Source organism: Rutilus rutilus (genome assembly GCF_951802725.1).
Source record: "Rutilus rutilus genome assembly, chromosome: 14".
NCBI lineage: Eukaryota > Metazoa > Chordata > Actinopteri > Cypriniformes > Leuciscidae > Rutilus > Rutilus rutilus.
Genome location: NC_140219.1, coordinates 33,839,339 through 33,858,544, shown reverse-complemented (window position 1 = coordinate 33,858,544; position 19,206 = coordinate 33,839,339). Strand labels below are relative to the sequence as shown.

General features: G+C 37.8%; 1 protein-coding gene across 2 annotated transcripts; it reads right to left on the bottom strand.

Annotated features, from left to right (window-relative positions):
• Positions 1 to 210: 210 nt before the first annotated feature.
• On the bottom strand, positions 211 to 18,753 carry plp1a (proteolipid protein 1a). Of its 2 annotated transcripts, none has more exons than XM_084430045.1 (7): positions 18,296 to 18,751; positions 11,986 to 12,172; positions 11,537 to 11,693; positions 11,037 to 11,205; positions 7,325 to 7,398; positions 7,133 to 7,198; positions 211 to 548 (listed from the first exon to the last, which is right to left on the bottom strand). In XM_084430045.1, the coding sequence occupies exons 1-7, from the start codon at positions 18,297 to 18,299 to the stop codon at positions 387 to 389; spliced, it is 819 nt and encodes a 272-aa protein (XP_084286171.1). In that variant the 5' UTR covers positions 18,300 to 18,751; the 3' UTR covers positions 211 to 386. The 2 variants fall into 2 exon arrangements, with proteins under 2 accessions (XP_084286171.1, XP_084286172.1); XM_084430046.1 differs by lacking the exon at positions 211 to 548 and adding an exon at positions 582 to 5,128 and having other exon boundaries at positions 18,296 to 18,753.
• Between the last annotated feature and the right edge of the window lie 453 nt (positions 18,754 to 19,206).

Genomic DNA, 19,206 nt, shown 5'->3' with positions numbered 1-19,206 from the left:
ATTGGTATAAGGTTGCTGTAGTGTTCAATCAATCCTGTATTCACTGACGTCTTTAAATGAGGACCAAATGAGTGTTTGGAAAGCAGGGATTGTGTTAATGTCTGGACCACAAATGTCTGTTTCACATCATCTCCGATGCAATAAGGAGGTCAAGACTGCTTTAGTTTGCAAGAAATCCAATGCGACGAATAAACAAACTGCAACAGCAATCGTATAATGTGTGGTTTATGTTTTAACTCATATACTGTCATCGTTTTAAACGTGTTAAACAAAAGGCTCTTTCCTGCTTAACCAGGTAACAATCTTAGTAACTCAAATACAGTGTTTGGTTTATAACGTTAACTCAATATGTTTTGGGTGTCCTCAGTCGGGATCTTCTTCTGGAGTCACACATCTGGTGTGTGTAGATCGTAAGGGGAGCGCAGGGTTCCTCTGTGCTCATCTAACACTCGCCCGAAGAGCGCATGCAGTCTCCTCTCCTCCTTCTCTCTGCGATCACGCTCTGCTAACACAAGCTGCCATGCTGCGAGATGCAGGGGACAGTGAATCTATGAATAACAGAACACACATTAAAACACAACTCAAGGCTTTGACCTTTATTTCAGCTGAACCTCCAGTTTTTACAGCTCTGTGCAGCCGACAGCAGGATACAGTGAGAAACCTGAGCTGAACGAAGCAGTAGTCTACACAGAAATCTAGGAAACGCTGTTAGTGCTACTAATAAACAAACTGAAAAAAGTCAAATCACTGATTAATTGAAGCAAAAGAAAGCGTTATACAATAACTACAATAATAATCTCCTGATAAATAGAGTTACATAACAAAATTGTTCACGGTTCAGATATTCGTCGCAGTCACATGTCGTTCCAAACGTTATTTTTGTTTTTGGTCCCCTGCCACTGTCACCTTTTCAAAGACAATTAATTCAGTAATGTTATCAATTTGACACTATCGGATGAGAATAAAACTTTTACTGACGAGCTGAATAATAACACTTTGTCTTCTGCAGAGCTGTTCTAAAGACATGGCGTTCTAAAAACAGCGTAGCATTCTAAAGACACAACGTGAACGTAGCATTCTAAAGACAGGGTGTTTCTAAAAGCACGGTGTTCTAAAAACACGGCATTCTAAAGACAACGGCATTCTAAAAACACGGCGTTCTAAAGATGCAGCATTCTAAAGACAAGACACAGCGTTCTAAAGATGCGGCGTTCTAAAGACAGTGTTCTAAAAACACGGCATTCTAAAGACACGGCGTAGCGTTCTAAAGATGCGGCGTTCTAAAAACATTGCGTTCTAAAGACAGTGTTCTAAAAACACGGCATTCTAAAGACAAGACACAGTGTTCTAAAGATGCGGCATTCTAAAAACACGGCATTCTAAAGACAGCGTTCTAAAGATGCTGCGTTCTAAAGGCATTCTAAAGACACGGCGCAGCGTTCTAAAGATGTGGCGTTCTAAAAACATTGCGTTCTAAAGACACAGTGTTCTAAAAACACGGCATTCTAAAGACACGGCGTTCTAAAGACAAGACAGCGTTCTAAAGATGCGGCGTTCTAAAAACACGGCGTTCTAAAGACAAGACACAGCGTTCAAAAGACAAGACACAGCATTCTAAAGTTGCGGCATTCTAAAAACACAAGATACAGCGTTCTAAAGACACAGTGTTCTAAAAACATGGCGTTCTAAAAAGCGGCATTCTAAAGACACGGCATTCTAAAGATGCAGCGTTCTAAAAACATGGCATTCTAAAGACACGTCGCTCAAGTTAAAATAAGTTTAACTTTTAAAAAATATGTTTCTAGACCTTGCCCTTTTTTTATTCCACTGAACTACATCTCGCTGAACAAGCCCTAACACTGTTACTTTCCTGTTTATTAATGTGAAGCTGCTTTGATACAATCCTTATATGAAGCTCTATATAAATAAATGTGACGACTTGACTATATTTTTTACTGTGGAACACAACAGGAGATATTTCGAAGAATGTTCACACTGCTCTTTTTCAAACAGTAATAGCAGGACAAAGCTCCATCAAGACATAAGAGCATCATTAAAGTAGTCCATATCATTTCAAGTCTTCTATGATGGATCTTGACAGAATTGCTTTTTTTAAATTACTCATAAAATTGCATTGAGCCAAATTTTAATAAAAGGAAGCACAAATTAGATTTAAAAGCCATGTTAAAGGGCATGTTTTTCAAGGGCAATAAAAAAAGCAATCTTATGTTTCGTGTGACTTCAGAAGACTTGGATTATAGTGCAAAAGTACATACTTCATTCTGCCTAACATTGTTTTTTAGTAAGGCGGTTTGAAACGACGTAATGGCGATTCACTGATGACCGTTTTTCATTTGTGAACTATTTGGGTGAACTACTGCTTTAAATCTACTCTAAAACCCTGCTGTCACCAAACACTAGGGGGCGATCAAGCAGCCAACAAAAGACTTTCATTATAAAAAAATATGTTCAAATAATCAATCCCTGAATTGGTCAACTTCTGTTATAAAAACAACAACAACAAAAAAAACAACCTATATACAGAAAACGAAAAACAAAATTAAGCTACGGCTAAGAAGACTGCTTTTTGTTTTCTACATTTTTGCTCTCAGTTTTGAGTCAAATATCCCAGGCGTGAAACACTATTAGCACGGACACCCTCTGCAGCATCAGACATCATTAGCCCCATCTGTGCACAGGCTTTTATTCGAGCGGCTGAAAAGTCCCAGAAGCCTCTTTGTAAGTGGGCGATATCTTCTGACGCGTAAACTGACCCCTGTGGCTTTCCTCCAACAAAGAGGGGCTGGTCCATTGTTTAGGCTTTATTCAGTCCTTTCAAGAGACTGTGAGAAAAAAAAAAGTGCTGGGGTCACACATTGTTGTCTCTCTCTCCATGGCAACCAGATGTGAGGGATGGTCACTATGGAAACCAGCCATCACCATGAGAGGTTTTGGTTACACTTTATTTTAAGGTGTCCGTGTTTCAGTGTAATTATACATTTAAGTAGTAATATTGAGTAATATTAATTAACTACATGTACTTCCTATAGGGTTAGGATTAGGTTTGGGTTAGGATTAGTTGCATGTAATTATAATGTATAGTAATTACTATTGAGACTACCTACATGTAACGTGTAACAAGGACACTGTAAAATAAAGTGTTACCGACAAAACCATTGGGTAGTACCATAACATCAGATTTTTAGATCCTCAAAAAAAAACCTTGATAACACTTTATTTTACAGTGTCCTTGATTATATATATATTTCCGCTTCAGACACGTCGGCGCTCCAGCCATCTTGGAACGGTCAGTGTTTCGTCTCTCACCGTAAGAATCAAAGGCCCTGTTTACTCCTGGTATTAAGATGCCTTTTGGTCGATCGGATCACAAGTAGTCGATGCTGAATACAGGTGTAAACAGAGTCTAAAACGTTTTGAGCTTGTCCACTTTCCACCACTTCCAGAGGTAGTTAAAAACTCATTCGTCCGGATTGCTTTCATAGTGTAAACGCTCATGTGACCGAATGTGTTCGAACAGCCACAAAAGACCGTCTTCTCTCCACCTAATGACCTAATGCGTAAACATGGGAAGAGCGCTAGCCAGACGGGACTCAAACTTTATCCAAATTTGATTTGAAGAGGAAAAAAAGGACGAAGCACAATGTTCTCTCACCATTCCTGATTTCTAACAAACACTCACAGCGTTCGGAGTGATCTAGCGGCTGTCAGAGCAGATACGAAAGATAATGATCTCTGTGCGTTTCTCCGTCATCTCCAGGCGCGTTCATTTGTAAATTTCGTGAGCTTATTTCGTCCATTAGATCGAAAGATCTGAAAACCCATACAAACCCTCCCCTCGAAGAAATCAGGACAGAAGTGATTGAAAGTGCACAAAATAGACGGATTAAAACACCAGGTGTGAACCAGGAATGTGTCTCCTTCGTCTACTTGTGATCCGATCGAACAAAACACACCTTAATACCAGGAGTAAACCGGGTCAATGATGCCACAACATTGCGCAGCTTCTCGCTGTGAAACTGCCGAGATTTACATTCCTGAAGAAATGGGAGAACCTTTCACAGATGGGAATGTGTTGGTTTGCGTTTTTATGTCTCAATGTTTTTACTTATATTATGGTAACTTTTTAATGTCATGTTAGCTGACGATCTTGTTGTATTGTATTAGTTTAGCAAAATCATCTGCTGAAGTCTATTTCATATGTAGATATTCATACATGCATCTAACTACAGTTACAGACGCCCAGTTAACTTGCTTTCAAATGTTCACGGACCGCCTTTGACTGTTCCAATATGGCGGACCTCTTACGTATGGCGGCTCATAGAAACAGCCACTTATGAGGCATCTATGTACATATATCTATGATCTATAGTATCACATCTCAAAAACAAAAAATAAACAATGGAATCCAATACTTATAGTTGACTTCAAGTCGTGTTGGCATGATCGTCAGAGTCGCCAGGTCTGTGTAACAAAACTGGCCCGGTAAAATGATCAAAACTCAAAATATGTCACCCCATACATACATATTTTACAGTCAGTGTTATGTGTTATACACAATTTCAACTTCAAAATCACTATATAGGCCTAGGCTAGGTCATAATTAAGTTGACTATACAGTTTAGTTGTGTACTATTGAAGAATAATATTGGTAAAGTTGGCTTGAAACCATGAAAAAAAAACACTACTAGTGAGCCGACTGAGACCAAAGCTACACCTGCCGTCATTCTTTGTGGCAGCACGAGAATGATAAAATACATGGATATTTTGCACACCCGTTTTGTTACGTCAACACAATTATAACGTCCCAGAAGACTTGAAGGCAGAATACTTCCCCTGGTGGATGGGAGGGGTATAGGTGGAAAAATTAGTTGAAAGATAGTTTGGAGAAAAGATTCCAAAAATCTAAGCCTTTACATCCAAAAATGTAAAAGACAGTCAGGAAACGGTGTTGTGGAAAAGCACGAGATGAGATATGGTGCTGTTATTGAGGGTAGAGGGACCAGTGGACACCAGGACAGGAGAGACGTTAACACCGCGGACTGATGCCTTTCCTCCCCAGATACCGCAGAACCGCAAAGTTATAGGTGGTGGACACAGTATATGTGAGCTGAAGAGAGAAAGACAGAAACAAAAGATAATATATATGAATAAGACCCAGTGACAAGAAACCAATCAGAAAAACCCAACCCACAAAGCTAATGTTCTGAGTGGTTGTTACTAGGGATGTGATGAGATCTCATGCCATAGGATCTCGAAATATTAAAACGTGACGATATTTCTCGTTGAGGTGAAAAGCTTGCAATATCAGCATGACGGAGTTGAGTTTGTGGCAAAACCTTTTACAGTGCTTGTATTATACTGTTCTGACAATTCAATAAAGTGCGCTGCGTGTTTCAGAGTGAAGCGCGGCACTTTAATTATTTACATGCAGATTTCTTCCAGCGTCTCAGCAGCTCAGTTTACTCATATGCTGTGAGTTTGGGTTGCTTATAACGTTCATCTGAAAACACAATGTGCGTCAATTCACCAGATTTGTGACGCAAGTCATTTATTAACCTACACCACCACAGGAGTATACATCAATATGTTTCTAAATATGCAAACTGTTGTTCATCGCAATTTCAAAATAAAAGTTTAAACTCTCGCTATAGCATTTCTATCATAAATAAGTGCCAAATATTAAAGATTACGAGGACATTTGAATTAAATATTGTTTGGTCAAAATTAAACAAGGATTTGATCTGCTGTAAAGTGTAACAACAACAAACGCCAGGCTGTTGGCGCCCTCTGCAGGCATTTGTTATAATACATTATATACATGACTATGATTACAATATGTATTTTAATAGTGTTGTTCAATAAAACCATATGATAACTTGCTTTTGATACTTTATTTGATCCAATTATGATTGCCTCTGTTATTATATATGTATTTTAAGTTATTTTAAAGGCTATTATTAACTTTTTTTATTCACTATTTTTATTGCTACAAAAAATGATTTGATTAATCGTCAAAAAAATTACTTGAATAATCGTTAGTCACAGCCCAAGATTAGTTAAAACATTTCAAAATGCACCCGAATTGTTTTGCATTTTCTGACTTTCAGTTGAATAAATGACTATTTTCCAAGTCATATATTTTGTCATTGAAGGTTTCTTAAAAATAGTGTTAAAGCATCGTCTCGTCTCATTCTCATAAACCCAATATCATGTATTGTCTTGTGAGTTAGGCGTATTGTCACAGCCCTAGTTTTTATCATAGATATGTATATGTAGATGTCACATTCGGCAAACGCCATCTTGGAACAGTCAGCGTGTCGTCACGCACCATAATAATCAATGAGTTTTCTTAGATGCCACAACATTGCGCAGCTTCTGGTTGTAAAAACTGCCGAGATTTAAAGTCCAGAAGGAATGGGATAACCTTTTACAGGTGAGAATGTGTTGGTTTGTGTTTTTATATGCATTAACTCAAGGTTTGTCATGTCAGCTAACGCCTTCATCTCATATTGAGTTAATCATGATAAACAAAATTCTATGAAAATCATCTGCTGAAGTCTATTGCATATTATTGCAGATATTGATACAAACTGATACTAACCACAGCAGCAGTCACATTCAACTTGCTCTCGACTGTTTATGGACCGGCTTTGACTGTTCCAATATGGTGGACGGCTTTCTCATAGCAGCCCATAGAAACAGCCGCTACATATATATACACATATACATATACACACACATCTATGGTTTTTACCACATTGATGCTGAGGTTGTGGGAGTTATTTTATTATTATTTATCAATATATTATTGAGGTTGTGGGAGAAATTTTGCTTAATTTAATGAAAATCACATTGCACTTTTTAAGAAAGCTCAGCAGGAACTCAAACGTCAGACATTATCAGAAAGTCACATGTGTGGTCATGACATTTTCACAGCGCTGAAAACTCCCTCCAAACGCAAAATAAGCTGTTCTCACAATCATCCAAGGCATTTGAGCACAATAAATGACAGCCAGCCCTTTAATAAATGCAGGGACAGAATTCCTCGACACCTACGGGAATGGCGTCATGAAAACACACTGTGATTGTGTTCAGTTCTGCACACACTCACCAGAGCCAAGACCGTCATCCCCGCTCCAGCGAAGGCAGCGATGTACAGGTCATAGGTCAAGAAAAACTGCAAAACAAGTCAGAAACTAAACGTGACGTCCTGAACACTCACTGCGCAGCCTGAATGTGTGAGCTCGGCTTTGAGGAAGGTTTTCTGAGGAATTACGGGAAGACATTGAATGGCACGTCTTACCTCTCTTGTCTTGCACACATTCGACAGGGTCATCCCACAAACCTTTCCTGGGACTGCGTTCCATGGAAGTAAACCTTAGAGAGACAGACACACGAAACACTGTCACAGCATGAAAGAGATCAAGGCACAATGATGTTTTATTGAGATTTGTGTCAGTATAAATAACACCATGTTCATTCGTTAAGAGAACAGAGATTACGCATTTCAAGTGCGCCGTCACATTGTACACACATGGGTCAGTGACATATATTGTATAATATTGTGTAACTGTGTATTTGGTTTCTAATAGTTATGAACGTTTATACTTTTTACAAGAAATTTAGTGACTCTAAAATGTCGATCAAGTAGCCTACTTTCCACCTTACATCTTGAACACAGTTGAGTGTACAAACTGTAATAAATAAATAAATATAAATAATAAATAATTATATTTTTAGACACACCTATGGAAGATTGTTTCCGCCACAGAAACAAAAGGGTAATTGCGACTTTTTATCTCACAATTCTGACTTTTTTTCTCACAATTTTGAGCAAGAAAATCAGAATTTTGTATTTTGTGGGAGAAACAAGCTTCCATACACACCACATGACATTTTACAACTACAATTAACCTCACCTTGTCACAAAAAGGTCAAATTATTATATTTTAAGATACTTAAATGATTGACTTTGACACACATATTATGTTATATAATTTCCAGTTTTATGTTTTTCTGCAATATTATATATATATATATATATATACAGTGAGGAAAATAAGTATTTGAACACCCTGCTATTTTGCAAGTTCTCCCACTTAGAAATAATGGAGGGGTCTGAAATTGTCATCGTAGGTGCATGTCCACTGTGAGAGACAATCTAAAAAAAAAAAAATCCAGAAATCACAATGTATGATTTTTTAACTATTTATTTGTATGATACAGCTGCAAATAAGTATTTGAACACCTGAGAAAATCAATGTTAATATTTGGTACAGTAGCCTTTGTTTGCAATTACAGAGGTCAAACGTTTCCTGTAGTTTTTCCACCAGGTTTGCACACACTGCAGGAGGGATTTTGGCCCACTCCTCCACACAGATCTTCTCTAGATCAGTCAGGTTTCTGGGCTGTCGCTGAGAAACACGGAGTTTGAGCTCCCTCCAAAGATTCTCTATTGGGTTTAGGTCTGGAGACTGGCTAGGCCACGCCAGAACCTTGATATGCTTCTTACAGAGCCACTCCTTGGTTATCCTGGCTGTGTGCTTCGGGTCATTGTCATGTTGGAAGACACAGCCTCGACCCATCTTCAATGCTCTAACTGAGGGAAGGAGGTTGTTCCCCAAAATCTCGCAATACATGGCCCAGGTCATCCTCTCCTTAATACAGTGCAGTCGCCCTGTCCCATGTGCAGAAAAACACCCTCAAAGCATGATGCTACCACCCCCATGCTTCACAGTAGGGATGGTGTTCTTGGGATGGTACTCATCATTCTTCTTCCTCCAAACACGTTTAGTGGAATTATGACCAAAAAGTTCTATTTTGGTCTCATCTGACCACATGACTTTCTCCCATGACTCCTCTGGATCATCCAAATGGTCATTTGCAAACTTAAGACGGGCCTTGACATGTGCTGGTTTAAGCAGGGGAACCTTCCGTGCCATGCATGATTTCAAACCATGACGTCTTAGTGTATTACCAACAGTAACCTTGGAAACGGTGGTCCCAGCTCTTTTCAGGTCATTGACCAGCTCCTCCCGTGTAGTTCTGGGCTGATTTCTCACCTTTCTTAGGATCATTGAGACCCCACGAGGTGAGATCTTGCATGGAGCCCCAGTCCGAGGGAGATTGACAGTCATGTTTAGCTTCTTCCATTTTCTAATGATTGCTCCAACAGTGGACCTTTTTTCACCAAGCTGCTTGGCAATTTCCCCGTAGCCCTTTCCAGCCTTGTGGAGGTGTACAATTTTGTCTCTAGTGTCTTTGGACAGCTCTTTGGTCTTGGCCATGTTAGTAGTTGGATTCTTACTGATTGTATGGGGTGGACAGGTGTCTTTATGCAGCTAACGACCTCAAACAGGTGCATCTACAATCAAATCTACAATCTACAATCAAATTTGATCTACAATCAAAATTGTACAAATTGAAAGATCCAAGATGGCGGCGCGAGTACATCGCGAGGCTCGCGGTCTCTCCAGATTCTGTAATTTAGCAGTATTTTTCTTGCTCATTTCGGGTCTGTTCGTCCAGAACAGTTGTGCCTTAACATCGTACACCCAAGGTGAGCTTTTGGATATTGGTTTGCGAATTTCCGACAGTTTTATGGACAACCTTCGACTCCTTCCTGAGATCGCCAGATCACCCGAGGCTATGCACTCTGCCCGGCCGGGCGGAAGTGCTCGCAGGCGCCGGCGAGATCGTAAACAAAGGCGGGGGAAGCGCGGAGGACTAAGAGCTAAGCTAAAGCTAACACCACACCGGCTCTCTTTACCCAGCATTTTCCTTGCCAATGTACGGTCGCTGTTGAACAAAATGGAGGAGATTCGACTCAACATCACATACAGCAAGAGACTTTTGAACTGTAATGTTCTAATTTTCACGGAACTGCATTTCGTTGCCTTGTACCTGTACTTGTGTAATGACAATAAAGTTGAATCTAATCTAATCTAATCTAATCTAATTTAGGATAATAAATGGAGTGGAGGTGGACATTTTAAAGGCAGACTAACAGGTCTTTGAGGGTCAGAATTCTAGCTGAAAGACAGGTGTTCAAATACTTATTTGCAGCTGTATCATCCAAATAAATAGTTAAAAAATCATACATTGTGATTTCTGGATTTTTTTTTTTTTTGATTATGTCTCTCACAGTGGACATGCACCTACGATGACAATTTCAGACCCCTCCATGATTTCCAAGTGGGAGAACTTGCAAAATAGCAGGGTGTTCAAATACTTATTTTCCTCACTGTATATATATATATATATATATATATATATATATATATATATATATATATATATGTGTGTGTGTATATGTATGTCATATGTTTTTAAAATATATATTTGTAAAATATTAATAAGCAGTGAAATTTTTCTAAAAAATTTTTTTTCTTTAAGAAAAAAAAAAACATGTCAAACTAAAGGATTTCTTTAGAAGAACTGTCATTCTTATTATGATGTCAGGAAAGTTGTATTTTTTACTGTAAGATCTATTTTGTTTTTCAACGATAATGTTTTTTACTAGTAAGAAATCATTTCTTGATATCAACAACTGAATTTGAATGGCAGCCTATGGTGACATTTAACTAGTGAAAATATAATTACAGTTACCAAGAATTATAGTTTTTACTAGTTGAAATTAAATTCTTGATATCAAGAATGCGCATTTCTGCAAGTGATGAAGTTATTGTTGATACCAAGAATACATTTTTCCTAGTGGAAATTAAATTTTTGACATCAAGAATTCATATCCTGCGAATGAATAAAAGTAAAACGGCTTGCCATACTCATGTGGCAAACTGGCAATGCAATGAATTAAATGATCTGACATTTCAGAATGCAGCAAAATGTGAAATCAAGTGTTTGTATTCATGCACTTCTTTCCAGAGAACATCTGAACATCAGGACACTTCAAAAGACTCGTACATCATCAACAGGACTTTAATCATTATTACAGAGCTGCGATATCAGAGGTCTAAGCTGTTGAGAGATAGATGAATGCATCGCGGGGTCATTACCGTACTGTCTGGCATCAATGCACAGCTGGTTGATGCTGGAGGGAGTTTCAGAGAGGAAGTTTATGGTCTGACAGGTGTTTGCCATGTTGTAGAAGAAATACACAGGAATCGCAGAGAGGGAGAACACCAGCAACCAGACTACAACCAGGGCGTAAGTGATCACGATGAACTGTGGGAGGAATTACACTTTTTATTTTAATTCAATTGTTCAGAAATATATAAAAATAAAACAATTGCACATATGCTTATTCAAGTGATAGATTTCACCAGGTTTCACATCAATGACACAACATGAAACTGAAAATCTTGCACCAATTTTGCATTTACAGAAGTGATACACATAGGGGAACAAATTCAGTAAATATCAACTTTTTGAACAGCCTCTGAAAGCTTTATAGATTCATTGAATGGAAATATGCAGCGTAAAAAAATCTTTAAATGTTTTTAGTTTGCTTACATGAAGTAAGTAAAGCATCTGTGTTTGAACATGAATCACTCACCGTTGTACTGAGACAGCGACCACAAACTGTACTACGAAATTCTCCAAATGACTGGCGAACTGCACTGGTGGTGTAAAAGCCTTCAGCCAGCAGGACTATACAGTACAGGAAGAAGAAGGAGGCCAGGACATAGATAATGTACTGAAAATACTCTATACTACAGGGGAGGGAGAGAGAGAGAGAGAGAGAGAGAGAGAGAGAGAGAGAGAGAGAGAGAGAGAGAGAGAGACATGTTCACAATAAAAATGTTAAAATGACTGATCGTTCCACACAATAAAACATGGTCTACTAATTCTAGCACAAATTCACTTTTGACACCTTACAATACTTTAATTAAACTTCCTTTTTCATATGATTTTTATTGTAAACTTTTGATTATAGGCGAATAAATTGATTTAAAACTGAAATTGGAATTGCACATAGTTGTTAGAGATACTTCTGGCACGCACAGGTACGCTAGGGTGATGTAGTCCTGATGGTCTCGGGCGAAGTAATTCTCGATGAGTCTTTCGCTCTCTGTAAGGGCCTGATGTCCACAGCCGCAGAACAGAGCAATGCCAGAGAAACACAGGAGAGTGGCCACGAGAGAGACGTACGGCACTCCTCCCAGACAGCGCATACAGCATTCATAACAACCTGGGGATTCATAACAAAGGCATATGAAAGGTCAGCTTATGTCTACCCATATCAGAGATTCAGACCTTCACACATCATATTCTCTGTTCAAAAGAGGAACCGTCTAACGTGACACCAGTAAGGTATGGGGTGCAGCAAGGCTCTGTGTTAGGCCCTCTGCTGTTTGCTTATAAAAGCTTCCTCTTGGAAATATTATTAGTAAATACAAGATTAGTTTCCATTGTTATGCTGATATATTGTGTATTTCTTCTAGAAATGTCAAAATTATCCAAGTTAACAGAGTGTATTAAAGAGATTAAAGACGGGATGACCAGTAATTTCCTTGACTGAATCCAAAACTGGCCAGAACTTTACCGTAAAGTCCAGATTTTTTTTTATCCAGACACAAATAAAAAAAAACACCATCGTGGTAACACACATGATGCAAAACAATTCAATAAACATTAATTTAACAACGTAAGATACATAAGAACATAAAACCTTAATTTACAAAGCTAAAGACAAAAAAACAACAACTAAGAAACAAATAAGAATGACACAGGGAATTCTGGGAATCTACGATTTTTTTCTAACACTGTAAATTTAATAGTGATGTAGTACTCGAGTCCGGTCTCGAGACCGATTTCTGCTTTCTCGGACTCGACTCGGACTTGTTCCTTCAAAGACTCGGTCTTGACTCGTACTCGACCCTTCAAAGACTCGGTCTTGACTCGGACTCGGCATAGGCGGTCTCGTCCCCATCACTAGTCCACTAGAATACATACCAGTAGAACATTTTAATTTGCTCTGCATGTCCTAACTATGATTAAAAAAGTCAGGGTGGGCTTAACATGTTGACAGAGCAGCACTGTTGAAGCAGTTTAGAAAAATAGGCAGAAGATGATGCATGTGGTAGGGATTTGTTTAATGATAGTAAAAGCATAGTCCATATTAAGACGTTAAGACTGCTCCTCTAAACAATTCCCAATCTAGCTTAGTCTGTAGGCCTAACTGTTGATTATTAACTGGGGTGATATTAAATCATGAATATGAAAACTGACATGTTTTTATGGTCTTGGTCTCGACTCCTAAAGACTCGGGCTCCACTCTGACTTGCTTCCTCAAAGACTCGGTCTTGACTCGGACTCGACTGAATTTGAAAACCAACGGACTCGGTCTCGACTCGGACTCGACCCTTCAAAGACTCGGTCTTGACTCGGACTCGGCATAGGCGGTCTCGTCCCCATCACTAATGTCCCATTCGATTTATCACAGTTTTCCACCATATAGAGTAATGGAACTTAGTTTTAACCAGTCAACATGTCTTTTACCATTACAATGGCAATCATTTGTTTACAGTGTTCTATTTAATTCTGATAAAACAGAGACATTATTCACTTGACCAAAAACCTGTACACATAGTATCTTTACAATATAATTTGCATCTCGACAGCTTAAAAGTGCAGTTTATGGGCCCAGTTTCACAAACAGGGTTTGGATTAAGTCAGGATTAGGCCTTATTAGTTCAATTAGGACATTTTAGAGGCTTTTATAAACGTGCCTTAAAAAAAAAAAAAAAAAAAAAACCTTACTGGTGTGCATCTTAAGACAAAACAATAGCACTGACATATTTTAAGATATGCTTTCATTTAAAACGGCTCAATCATGCATTTTAGTCTGGGACTGAAAACCGAGCTAGAGTTTTTAGCTCATATCTCTATAATGGCTACGTGTTAAGTTCTGCATCAATGATAAATATTACTTTAGTAATTAGATGGTAACTTCAATTGTTTAACCAAACGCATGACTTGTACTAATTTAGAGCAATATATTATTGTTAAAGGGATACTCCACTTTTTTTGGAAATAGGCTCATTTTCCAGCTCCCCCAGAGTTAAACAGTTGAGTTTTACCGTTTTCGAATCCATTCAGCCGATCTCCGGGTCTGGCGGTACCACTTTTAGCATAGCTTAGCATAGATCATTGAATCGGACAGGACCATTAGCATCTCTCTCAAAAAAATGACCAAAGAGTTTCGATATTTTTCCTATTTAAAACTTGACTCTTCTGTAGTTACATCGTGTACTAAGACCGACGGAAAATGAAAAGTTGCGATTTTCTAGGCTGATATGGCTAGGAACTATACTCTCATTCCTGCGTAATAATCAAGAAACTTTGCTGCCGTACCATGAGTCCAGCAGGCGTAATGATATGACGCAGCGCCTGAAAATAGTGGACCCTATAGTCTACTGAGCTGGGGACTATTTTCAGGCGCTGCGTCATATCATTACGCCTGCTGGACCCATGGTACGGCAGCAAAGTTTATTGACAACTGGGGGAGATGTAAAATGAGCCTATTTCCAAAAAAAGTGGAGTATCCCTTTAAATTACACTTGAGAAAGTCAGGTTCGTTCAAGGTTGTTCTCCAACTCCTCACCACCAATGCGGTTTCTTTATTTAATGCTAGATTCATTAGGGCCAAAGGACATTGCATCAGTGAAACATGGATTTCGGTAAAGCTGCTTTGAAACAATTATTGTGAAAAGTGCTATACAAATACAGCTTGTGTTGCATATAGCAAGAGTGTAACCCTAAAAGACATTTCTGGAGCACTGGTGCTAGAAACATCGACTATTAGATTTATTGTTAGTTTAATTAGTAACGCCAGCTCAGTGAAGCATCTATACTTCTGCTGATTTAAACAAGCCCCCTAAGCTTAAGAATTCAACCATGGCAAATAATATAGACTAATAATATACACTGCAAACAGGGCTCATTCAAATCCAAAACAATATAACAAGCTCATACTCTCACAGATATCTATTCACATGAGCCAAATCTGAAACACTGCGACAAAGCAGCAGCTGCAGCGAGGAGCGCGAGTGTGTGTCTGCGGACGGGTGTAAGTGTGTGTGATTCTTCCTCCGTCCGGATCATGTGCTGGTGTGTGTGTGGGGGTGAGCGACGGAGCTGCTCCGTACCACGGCATGAGGAGTGTGAGAAAATAAGGAGGACCAAGAGCCAGAGTGTCTCTTTTTGTGGCTGCACTGACAATAGTCTTTGTCTCGATGCCACACAAGGGCCAGCAATGACAAGCAAACAAAGAGCCGGTGCCACCGCGGGCCCTACAGCAGACTGAAATAAGTCTAGGGGAGGAACCAGAGGCAATACTGAGGGGGGAAGATTTGGGATGGAGCTTGTTGCCAACCACCCTAAAACACAAAGAAGTAGTAGTCACCGTCATACGGAAGTACTTCTGTTGGCTACACTGCCAGCACAGGTCCGTGAATGTCCAAGATCAGTGATCCTTAGCAGTTGTATTTCCAAATTTGAGCTTGAGCTTCAGAAATGCTTGGGAAAATGTAGCTTGTGTGGATGCTGCCGCATTACTTGTTCAACAAAGAGCTTCGCTATTGAAAAGCTATTTGATTCAGAAAACAGCGGCGCTAGCACCAAATGTAGTTAAACTAGTAACGTCACCACGTGTAGCGACGCTACTGTCCAACACTGATTATTTAAAATATTATGTTTTATAATCGTGTGCAATAATACATTTTTAATTAAATACTTTGTGACTAGGGTTAGGAATCGAAGATCGAATCCAATTCTGCATTCGAATACTTCAGGTGAGGAATCAGATACTTGTTGTAAAATTAAAATGTTGATTCCTCTTATCGATTCCTCTGAGTGCATATTAATGTGATTTTAAACCATTCAAGCGCAAGAAGGCTCACACACTGTTTTCTCAAAATACAAACACAGAACGCCACCTTTCATGCATACAAACTTGGTTGCATTATTTTCCTGTTATCTCTGTAAAGCTGCTTTGAAACAATCTGTATTGTAAAAGCGCTATATAAATAAAGGTGACTGGATTTGATTTGACATACTGTATTGTGCGTAATACTGAACTGAGTTCTCTTCCGCATCGCTTTGCACTTGAATGGACAAATACACACAAAAACAGGTCGAAATATCCTTGGTTATATCGTAAGTGTTAGTAAAGAGTTGAGAAAGGAAACGCACGTGTATCAGTATATTGGATCCGTGCAGCTCTTAAAGCAATAGCAGCCTAATATTCCTGCTGTCGTCACTAAAATAATGTTAATCAAACAACAAAAGACAGTTCTTGACTGAATAACTTCTGTAACTATATTTGTAATGTATATTTTATTCATAGTGTTTTTTTTGTTACAGTTTCTGTTCCTGAACTTGAAAATCTTAAAACATTGTTTATTTCAATCGTATCTTTGTTCAGGTGTATTTATTTGTGTGATTGCTAAAATTTGTTTATTTGTTCTTTTTTAATTACTGAGTATTCACTTGTCTTTATGCTTGAAATGTATATTAGTTAGGTTAGTTAGTTTTTGCTAAGGTAAAACGTAGACTAAAGTTCCTTGTTTAAGTTTTCTTTAGCATGTTGAGTTTTGTTTATGGTATTCAGTTACAATTAAATATTTAGCAATTAAACTTAGAATAAATGTGAACTAGATTAAAAAGTTCGTCGAGACAAACTTTAAGTTGGCTTGAGAAAGCTGGACCAGACAGTTTGAAGAAGTTTGAAGTTTAAGTAATTTTAAAGTTTATATTAGTTTAAAGTTTAAAGTAGTTTGAAGTTTAAAGTAGCTGAAATGGTTTAATGTGGTTCCTATGCTGTTGCTAGGGTACTCTGGGTGGTTGCTAGGGTGTTGCTATGTGGTTGCATTCAAACACAAGCTTCCATATTTTATGCAGTCCGAGACTGGTGCAAAAGATGTGTCTCTGGTGAAAACCCACAACAATTTCTGTATTTTTTAAATGGAGGAGCAGGTGTTGGTAAACCACACATTATCAAATCTATATATATTTTTTAAATTCCCCTACATAATCAAAATTAATCTATTACGACTGTCACTATTGAAGTGAAATGTGAAAATAAAGGAAAAGTGTTGCGGCATTACAGTTAAAGATGCTCACGTGGCATGCAAGATTACTTTTTAGCGTTGAGCATTACCACCAATCACACACGTTTCTGTTGAGGTCATCAAGCAATAACCAATTAGATTTTAAATATCAAAAATACTTTTAATATCAAAGTTTTTTATTTTTATTATTTAAAAAAAAAAGAAGTACAATAGGGATCGATAAGAATCGGAATCGTTAAAATTCAAACGATACTCAAACCTAGTTGTGACTCAGCAGTGCCATATTATAAAACGTTAAGCGACATTACTGTAATTGTAATATGAAGCAGCACAGCTGTTTTAAACATTGATAATAATCAGAAATGATCTAAGAATGATTTCTGAAGGATCATGTGACACTGAAGACTGAGTAATGATGCTGAAAATTCAGCTTTGACCTCAGGAATAAATGTTACACAGTAAAAGTATTTCACAATATTACTATTTTGATCAGATAAATGCAGCCTTAGATAGTGAGCAAAATTATTATTATTATTTTTTAACCTTACAGACCCCACACTTTTTGAACAGCAGTGTATGTAAAGTTAGTTAAACTTAATAAAAAACTATATCCTCTGAATTACTACAGACACAAGGATAAAGAAAAACTTGAAGTCTAATATCCAGCAGATCTATTCAGAAACAGCACTAATACATTTTAATTGGAAATTTAACAATTCCAATTCTTATCGATTCCTAATTAAATATTTTGATTCCACTGAGGTAAAAAACAAACAAACTTGGATATCATTCACATTTATTCTAAGACATATCCAAATATCAAACAAAGTGCCATTTCATTTTCAAGAAATACAGCACAAGCAAAACTTTGAAATTATAAGACATAATATGATGTTCTAAAAGCATTGGTGTTAGTGAATGATGTTCATAGTTAAAGTTATGATCTACACCTGTGTGAGGAACTGACTTCATACATCCACTAAAACACAAGCTGATCAAAATACGCTGAGCTAAAATTATGAATCAACGAAAAGTTAGTTCTGAGAAACTCTCCTGTGCAGGAATTTTGTATCTATCGATTGCAGTGACATTCAGACACTCTCAAATATGTGTGTATGTATATGTAGCTGCTGGATATGCAAGTTTATCAAACTACAGATAACATTGTTCATTTAAATGTACAAAAAAATGACAAAATAGGGCGAACCGTCCCTTTTAAAGAGCAGAAATGCTGAGCTTACCCATGTCTGTCTGTCGGCAGCAGTGCTGTGCTTCAGTGTAATGCTGCTCTCAGTCTCTCCTACACACACTCAGAGAACAGCCTTAAGAAACAATGTGTCTCTTCAATGGACTGGCTCAGAGTTCAGGGAGCAGACTGACAGGGTCATGATGATGCAGAAACATGCTCGCTTAAAATAAGTGCCTCTGATTTACACTGTATCAGCAGCTTCAAGATGCAAAGGGTTTGATAAAGAATTACAGGCCACTTTCAGCTCAGAGAATTAAGCTCATTCTGTAATCAAATGAGTGTTAAATCTTAATTTTATTTTATTTAATTCAAAGTTTAATGTGTTTGTAATTTTATTTACCCTTAATTTTAGTTCAACATAAGGAGGAAAGAGGTACTGCTAATGAGCTAAAACCTTGTTTTGCGTTGATTTCTATGAGATCGGGCTCTCTGCTGACCTCTAGTGTTCACACGTCAAACTGCTTTAGCATCAAATAAGAAGCAGTGCTAATTGTAGTCCATTAATACTGATTCCGAATTACAGGACAAAAAAATGAAGTTAGTAACTTTATGCCTTACATTTTACATTTAACGTAATGTAATCTGACTACTGTTTGATTACTTTGACCTAACTCGTTTATCACATTGATTTGAATTGGATAATCTTGCACCGTATAAAAAAATAAAAAATACAAAAATAAAAATACAAAGAGAAAGAAAATATATTCCATTCTTTGTTATCAACAACATGAAGTGCATTAATACATTACATCAGAGTTTCCCAGACTGGGGTTCGTGAGTTTAATGTAATAAAGATAGTAAGTAATTAAATCATAAAAAAAATAAAAGTTAAAATGAATAATTTCAAGAATAAAACACTCCCTAAAACAAATAATTGTATTTGTTTACCTGCATGTCATGTGA